The sequence below is a fragment of the Priapulus caudatus genome, unplaced genomic scaffold, assembly GCF_000485595.1.
Source record: "Priapulus caudatus unplaced genomic scaffold, Priapulus_caudatus-5.0.1 Scaffold527, whole genome shotgun sequence".
Classification (NCBI taxonomy): domain Eukaryota; kingdom Metazoa; phylum Priapulida; class Priapulimorpha; order Priapulimorphida; family Priapulidae; genus Priapulus; species Priapulus caudatus.
The window spans coordinates 139,754-147,880 of record NW_014577588.1 but is presented as its reverse complement, the minus strand read 5'-3'; the positions used below and the strand labels follow the sequence as shown (position 1 = coordinate 147,880).

General features: G+C 40.6%; 3 protein-coding genes across 3 annotated transcripts in view; 1 reads left to right on the top strand and 2 right to left on the bottom strand.

The window, feature by feature from the left end:
• LOC106811317 (vesicle transport protein SEC20-like) overlaps nucleotides 1-3,025 on the bottom strand; it is an 18,534-nt gene extending 15,509 nt beyond the window's left edge. The window contains exons 1-2 of the mRNA XM_014814892.1: nucleotides 2,973-3,025; nucleotides 1,695-1,800 (exon numbers count right to left, since the gene is read on the bottom strand). Coding sequence (XP_014670378.1) covers nucleotides 1,695-1,800; nucleotides 2,973-3,025 — 159 coding nt within the window. The remainder of the gene's footprint in view (nucleotides 1-1,694; nucleotides 1,801-2,972) is intronic.
• Nucleotides 3,026-5,042: 2,017 nt separating this feature from the next.
• LOC106811326 (28S ribosomal protein S18c, mitochondrial-like) lies at nucleotides 5,043-7,137 on the bottom strand. The gene is made up of 5 exons (XM_014814906.1): nucleotides 7,010-7,137; nucleotides 6,348-6,487; nucleotides 5,992-6,075; nucleotides 5,429-5,555; nucleotides 5,043-5,192 (listed from the first exon to the last, which is right to left on the bottom strand). The coding sequence occupies exons 1-5, from the start codon at nucleotides 7,119-7,121 to the stop codon at nucleotides 5,104-5,106; spliced, it is 552 nt and encodes a 183-aa protein (XP_014670392.1). The 5' UTR covers nucleotides 7,122-7,137; the 3' UTR covers nucleotides 5,043-5,103.
• A 202-nt stretch (nucleotides 7,138-7,339) lies between these two features.
• The window catches only part of LOC106811322 (ELMO domain-containing protein 3-like), a 58,054-nt gene continuing 57,266 nt past the window's right edge, over nucleotides 7,340-8,127 (top strand). The window contains 1 exon segment of the mRNA XM_014814899.1: nucleotides 7,340-7,357. Within this exon segment, the coding sequence (XP_014670385.1) occupies nucleotides 7,346-7,357 (12 nt within the window). The 5' untranslated portion in view covers nucleotides 7,340-7,345.

Here is an 8,127-nt window from a genome sequence, read left to right as displayed (position 1 = left end):
AATCCAGTCCCACGCGGAAATACTTCTGTTCATGTAAACATACCTGCCACCTCGATTCCCAGGCGCTGTCAAACTGTATTGGGTGGTGAATTTTAATCGGCGGGGAGGTAATTTAAAGCGGGGCGCAGATCGATTGAGAATACAGGGGTGAGTGCTTCCGCTCAAACGGGGCGAGCCAACTGGCCGTTTGCGACAAGCCGAAAATAAGGAGGCCTCGGAGGCGATGCTCATACGCTAAGGAAGGCATGTAACATATTTCGAGTACTAGGATTACTAAAAAGTATCTACCTTTACTTTTACTTTTGATTACTTTTAGTATGCAACTGAAAAAGTTATGCTATAGGCAGTTTGACCTGTGTAGATTACCACACGAAAGTAGGAAGTTGTGGACAAAAGTTGGTAAACATGTTCCTGAATAAATATTTAGCGAGCCAATTTGTCCAAACAAGCCTGAACGAGAGCCGTTCCCATGCTGGCGTCCGATGTGGAATCGTGTTCCCCCCCCCCCTCGACATTGTTTTCTCCGCTAGCTAATCAACTAGCATATGCCACTGCGAAATAATCTATGCCAATAGTGGTTTCACATGATGTTAGCGCAAAGTTGTATGAGGACAGTTGTTGTGTAGCGAAGGTTTGCAATGATTTTTATCGTACATGGATTGGAGTGAATAAAACACAACGTGATTAAAGAGAGGAGAACTACTGCGAATGACGAAGTGGTTGTTTGTAAATGTAGGGTAAGAATGTATACGAGAGATGACGGCGGCGAGGACGCTTTATGGTATGTGCTTCTGATATTTGATGATATCACGCTGCGAAACTTCGCTTCACACACAAGAGACTGCCAAGTCTGGCCGATTAAACCGCACAAACGAACCATTCTCTCTGAACTCGGCCAACATGAAATCACTTGGCGTGGACGCTAGTCACGGGTGAGGTTCAACTGCATAGATTGACAGTTTGTTGTGTGGAGACGAAGTTTGGTGATGTTTTATGTCAGTAATGTTTTAATAAAATAAAGCGCTGATTAAAAGGAGAAATACTGCAATGACAAGTGTTTGTAAAATTAGGTAAGGATGTTAATAAAGCGGACAGCTATTATGTATTTTCTTTGATGTTGCACATTCGTAATCACGAGCCGTTAAATAGTTGAAAAGGTTTGTGGGTGGGGCATTTGGCAGCGACAGAATTCACCAGGTTCTGTGTATGAAGGCCTATTGGGCCCTAAAAATTAACATCAAAATATAGACCTTTTTGGTTCAAGGATAGAGAACCATGGTCCCGAATAAAAATCCAATGTCATTTACATCAATATAAATTAAATCATATAATATTACTATCAAATAATAGGTTAGGGTTATGCCTTATGTTATAGGTTCAGGTTAGGATTAGGTTAGGGTTAGCGGTTAGGATTAGGTAGGATGAGGATTAGGTTAGGGTTAGAATTCAGGGTTAGGGTGAGGGGTTACTAGACGCCTTAACCCTATACCCGTTAGGGTGGCAGATTGGTGTATTGGACCCATGTTCTACTATCCATTCGCCACATTTTTTTAGCCACAGATTTATTGTACTAAGCCAAGGCCAATAATTATATCTTCGAGAGTAAATACAGTTTGTGTTTATTTACTATCATTTCAGTATTGGAACAGCCTGCGAGTAACGCGTGTTGACACCCATTTTACTATTTCACGAACCTGTATAGCGGCCTTAACCTTTAAATCTCGCTTTATGATTTCCTGTACACATAATTTTAGCTGGCATTCCTCCGGCTGCCACGTGCAAGTGGTTTGCAGCAACACACTACAAGGTCACACTGCCACTGTAGCGGATTGACGACAAGTCGCAAAATTACATAAACTATCTGCATAAATAATAATTGTTGTTTTTATAGTAAACAGTTTTAATCACATAAATATTTGTTTTTAAACAAATTTAAGAAGCGATTGTTTTATTTAAAAAATTCGTTAAAGCTATCGGTTTGTATTGTCGTACGGGATATATTTCAAAATAGGACTTGGCGACAAAAGAGAGACCGTCTAAGCCGAGCTAGAGCTGGTACTCGCTTCCCACCTCGTACTTAGCTACGATGGAACCCGAACCTAACCCTAACCTAACCCTAACCCTAACCCTAAGCCGAGAGGAGTGGGTACCGGGGTACGAGTCTACTGGAACTGCGCGAGCGTGCTGCTGGGGCGAGGTGGTGGGTGGGCGGGGGGGGGGAGGAGGTGAAGGTGTGTGATCAGGTGAGAGAAGCGAGTGGGCGGGATGTGCAATAATACTTGGCCGTGCCCTAAAGGTATCTTCTTGCTAAGAAAACTAATAAATGGAGGATTCAAAATTGCTAAGTAGTGTGATGTATCATGAAGTTTGTGATATCCTGGCATGCACAAAAAATATAACAAGTGCCCAAAATATGTTATAGTACTGTGTAAGACAGGTAGGCCTACAGTTTGGGCTGGCTTAGAGTTCACAGGCGGATTTTGGGGTTGAGGCGCACTAAGCCCTAAAGCACTTGACATCTCTAACAGGAGCACAGGCCGACGACCGCCCCATGAGCTATAAAGGTATGAAAATGATACTACCTGTATGTAGTACTAGTGATAGTGTATATAATTCAATAGCGTCGTGTGTGCTGTAGCTGCAGCGCGACGTTGTTCTTGGGCTGCAGTGTTAGGTTCACAGGTCACTTGGACAGGCATCAGGACACTTGAACGTTTCACATAAAATATAATCGCCTAAACTAAATACGAAATTATATTTAGCTGTACCAAATTTCTTAATGTTCTATACTTCTCAGTTTCACCTATTCATTGCGCACAGTTTCCCTGTAAATTCGTCCAAATCCCTAACGTGCATGAGCCATTGGCCAGCGGCTTGAAACTAACGCTAAAATGTCACTAGGCGCAGCAGGGCTAGTGACCTGTAAGAAATGCTACTAAGCCACACGTAAAAATATACTGCCTAGCCCTTACTTTTCTGAAGTGCCCTTGGCACTGAGGCTACCGCAGTGAGTAAAAATTGCCATTGTCGGGAGCGTGGGGGGAGGGTGAGGGGTGGAATCTGGGTTTTGTTGTAAGGACGCTCCGAGAGATGCATTCTGCGAAAATTCCCTTGCACTTGAAAATTTAGATTCAGCCATATATCCAGTATACTATAATATATATAGTATAAGTATATACATAATAAGTATATATGTATAAATAGTAGATAATATAGATAGATAAAATAGTCAAGAGCTAATTAAAATACCCTAGAGATGCTGGACAACGGAAAATAGTCAGGGCCAACAATTCCACGGCGAATATGTATTTCTATCTGGTTGCCTATGCGGTTTCTGAAGACTATATTCAGATGGTATTGCGTTAGCACATCCTGTGTCTTCTCGTGTAAAGGATACAGACCAACTACGCCTTGACTCTCTACGAAATACTCCTAGCCGACGATTTGAGCGTTAATACATGCCATCCCACATGCCTCAAGTAGTAAATAATTATTGCCGTGAAATAGTACTATCTTCCGCCAAAGTTTTGTCCATTGTACCACTCTATGGTTATATTAACCTTGATATATATAGCCAGTGCTCAAGCGTTTAAGGTTGTTTTTGGGATGTTGTCCGGAGTGACGAACGACAAGAGGAGTATCCCAGTATATGCGTTGTCCCTACACAAGATTTTGGTTGTCCGGCGGATAATTATTTAAAAACATGGTGCTGGCATGCGCGTCTGGCTCGAACCGTTGGATGCTGCAGTGGCTGTAATAGAAGCAAGAAGCCTAACAATGTAACAGTTTTTTACGGTAGTTGCAGCTAATGGTCGCAGTGACAGCACGACATGCCATGTGTCGCGGATTGTTTCACTCATCTATAGTTGAAGGATAATAAAATATTGGTTAATGTGGTAATATGATTTGCTGGAATCAAGTTGACGCTATATATATATGGAGTAATTAAAAGGTTGGCATGAAATTTGTATTTCATCACACACTTACAATTACAGTTTAAGCTAGATGGGTACTAATAAGTACTAAAAATACTACTAACATTTACTGAACATTACTAAACACTGTTCAAGTGCCACGGAATGAGTAAAAAAGAAATTGAAAATTTTTTGAACACGAAAAACATTGTGTTAATAGCAATGTGTTAAAAAAGAGGCATGTGGTGTTGTTGAAACACAGTGATGTTCATTACTTTGTATCTAAGGAAGTGTCCAGACAGAGTACGTGCTAGAGCATGGGTGTGACGTTTGCAGCGTATTGTGCAACCGCGGCTGGACCGTGAAATGGTGAAGGAAGGTGAAGGCGGACGGTGTGGAGGCGGGTGCGGGCGGATTATAGAATACTAGAAAAATGTCAGCTCCGCCAACTAGGAGGCTGGTCAGAACTGCCAGACATCTACTAGCCCTTAATGAATTTCTAGGCGTAGCCTCGGCGAAGTGCGGTGCGAAGCGATATCAGTTTCAAGCCCTGGGATTTGCCTGCAAGACCATACGTTGCTGGGCCATGGCGCCCATTCGGCGGCTACGGGCTCCCACTAGTGCACGGACTCCTTACAGCTAAGTATAATATTAGTGTGAAGCGTGCAACAGTGAGCCGCGAGAGCAATGGCTCCGGCAGCAATATATGTTGCGGCCGTAGTACTTTGGACGGAATTATAAGAAACTGTCGCAATAATAGGTGAGAAGTAGAGTATAGAGAACATTAAGAAATTTGGTAGTAAAATAGTTTGCGGGTATTTAGTTGTAGCATTATATTTTTTATTAGAAACAAGCGTTCAAGTGAGCTGTGCTGTGTGTGAGTCGACTTGTTACTTGTTGGTATTCCACCCGCAAAGCTATCCAGTATCGAGACATTATTTTTTTGTAACTGGCTTTATTTGCTATGCACTGCACTGCTCATTTATAACTCTCATCGTGTACTAACCTGTCTAGTACGTCCTGTTTATTTCTCTGACAGGGTTTTTCACTGCATTTTCACGGCCTTTCCTCGATAACTATGACTTGGTTGTCACATTGGCACCACAATCAAGAGACAAGTAAGTCAGGTTGGGAGGTGAATACTATATTTTTTTTAAACAGACAAAAGATTGATAAACATAGACTTCCTTTACAGAATCTTATATTTAGGGTGAAGTGGGTCAAATAATCGATGATCCTTCAAGTAATTTATTTCTTTCACCATGAACGGCATATATCCTGCAACCAAAAAAACTGCATTAATAAACAATAAGTTCAAAACGATAGAAACTTGTTAACTCTTAAAAAATAGTCACAACTGCAGTCCTTAAACATTCAATGAGTTCTTCCATGTTATTGAACGCTTTAACAAACCATTGTAAACAAATATGATTATAGTAAAAGACGCTAATTATGAGTATGTTATATTTGTTATTGTCATTTTATAAGTAACATGCTTACAAATTAATCATTACCTAAATTTCGTGCTAGTTTGATGTGCTTCACAACCTTTTCATACTGATGCTTGCACAGACCTGTCACTCCTTGCTCGTACAATCTTCCAGTGTAAGGTGACACAAACTGGCTCAGAAGTCTAACATTCTAGGAAAAAGAAATCATATCAATTATATATTTAGTAAGTTCTGAACGATCAGTTTAACACTTTGATTTCTGTGATGTTAACATGATGGCAGACGCTTCAAAATGCAGATATGTACAATTATGAAATATCCCCTTTGTAACCTGAATAACATGACCTGGCATTTACAGGTGCTGCAAGTACATGTAAGGTTCAAATGACCACATGCAATAACCTCAATTAAAAATCAATCAATCAATCAAATAATCAATATTAGTCTGAGCATTGACAAATGGCTGCTGAATATTGCAACATTTCTTGTAAATTAATGATTTTTATGCAGGACCTGTCAGTAATCCATGGCTGCTAATTATGGCTGGAACTGAGAGTGCATAAGAGCATCTCAAATGTGAGATGTTGAGACCTTCATAGTTAAATTTATGGTTCGAAATAACATACCTTATAGTCAACTTCGATATTGTGTTTGCACAAAATGCACTCAATTTTGTCCTTTACATAAGGATTTTCCATGTTCAGGGAAGGCTGCAAAACAGAACATAAGTATGCAGAATCCTGAAGCAATGGCACATCTTGGAAGCTTTTCATCAAGGTGACTCTTGCATTTACATAGTGCCAGTAGTTTGATTGAAGATGGTCTTTTATGCACGCGTCATTCTTAGCTCGCCTACATTTCTATAACAATTCCTATAGAAGTAGTAATCATTACAATGAAATGCCACTATAACCCATAAAAAAATTCATTAACTTTGAATTATTTTTCAGCTACAATAGTATCTTTTTGAAATAAGATTTACTTGATCAGGATAATCTCCCATCTGCTTGGTCATTTTTTCTATCTTTTCTTCCATTTCTGCTTGCTTTTTCTCAGCGGCCAGTCGACGTCGTTTGCTATGAGAGCCATACACCCATTTGGAACTCACATGGTTAGAAATGCCTATAAAATAAAATAATTTTGTGGTGGGACAATGCAGGGTACGCAGCGACATCGTATAGTACCCCGAGGTACTTTCCGATATATCGAACCGTACCCAGGGTACCCTCCGATAGTACCCAGGGGGACATAGACCTTATCAGCGATAGTACCCTTGGGGGACATAGTCATAGACCCTATCAGCCTCACTGCCACTGGCAATAGTGCATTAGTGGCACTGGCATTGTGGCAACACATTGGTCATTGCACAAATTCGCACCATAAAATCGCAAATACTAGGCCTACTTACCGAGATAGAATTTTACTTATGTAAAGTGTTTGAATAATTGGCTTAGATGACTCCTAAAGATTAAACAGCAAAATTACACTGTGACAAAAAGCATGAATATAGGCCTAACTATAACTATAAGTATAAGCTGAGTATACTATAACTATAACTTATAAGTATAAGTATAAACTAAAGAAATCATACTGATGTATATCGTGGTATAGCAGCAAATATGAAAGTGTAGTATGTATTATTACCTTGATGAAAGCAACGGCTTTGGTTGGTTAATTTTTTACTGGCTTCTAATATAAGTAATGCTTTTTTACCATACTGAACAAATTTACACATTTGGTTAATGTGCGCTGCCATTTTAATGGGAACGCACCCCATGCAAGCTAGTATCGCATTGGCAAATTAAAATGATACGAATAAAACTGTATTCGAGCACAAACAATTTACAGACAAATTCATTTGACTTATATTCAAAGAAAGATAAGTTATTATAATTCAAGCTATTATAATTTTGTATTTTGGCGATATTACATTAATCTCGCTGCGTGAAAAGTCCGCACCAAAATCACATAGTTTCCAGGATGGCGGCGGAGGTAAACAACTAGAGTTATTTCTTACGTAAAGTTAACATTGAAATTATTTTCATAATTCGTTTTGTTACTTCTAGTGATTTACAATAAACGGCGAGAGATTCTCGGGAATAGTGTGTAGGAAATGTGTGATAAAGAACTGGAATCGCTTTCAAACCCGGAGAAGATACATCGATCGCTGCCGGTGGCCCATTCACTCAGTCAATCAAGGACTGAGTCATTTATACGTGTTAGTTAGCAAGTGGGAAGGTTGTGAATTCAACCACCAGTCACTGAATCATGGCAGTGTAGTTGCCATTGTGAACATATGATTTGGCTCTCGAATGTGGTGACTGCATTCTGCAGTCCTTGATTAGACTGAGTCGTGGCTCGTGTCTCGCTATCCACGGAGACGGGAACAGAGAGGACTGAGGACGGGAACGAACCGCTGTCATCGAGGCTCAGCCCCAGGGGCGTGTACAGGGGGTGGTCCAGGGGGTCCGGACCCCCACCCTGCTCGCGCAGAAAACGCATCTAAGGAGGTCTAATTTCACAAATTTCGGACCCCCCCCTTCGAGTGCTTGCAAGTTTGCCTTACGGTTAGACCCTCCCCCCCCCTGGTACAAATCCTGTACACGCCCCTGAGCCCTGGTTGTGATTACTTCTCAGTGTCAGCGTTAAGATTGCTTCTGCATTATGGTGATCCTATTTCGCCATGCTCGATAGTCTAAGAGGGCATCTTATCCCATTTGCCGGGGTGGTTTTTTTTTTTTTTTTTTTTTTTTTTTTTTTTT

Coding starts and splice junctions, on each gene's coding strand:
- LOC106811326 (XM_014814906.1), bottom strand. CDS start 7,121: ATGGCAGCGCACATTAACCAAATGTGTAAATTTGTTCAGTATGGTAAA. Junction 6,488..7,009: donor AAGCCGTTGCTTTCATCAAG/GTAATAATACAT, acceptor TTTATTTTATAG/GCATTTCTAACCATGTGAGT. Junction 5,193..5,428: donor CAAACTAGCACGAAATTTAG/GTAATGATTAAT, acceptor TTTTGGTTGCAG/GATATATGCCGTTCATGGTG.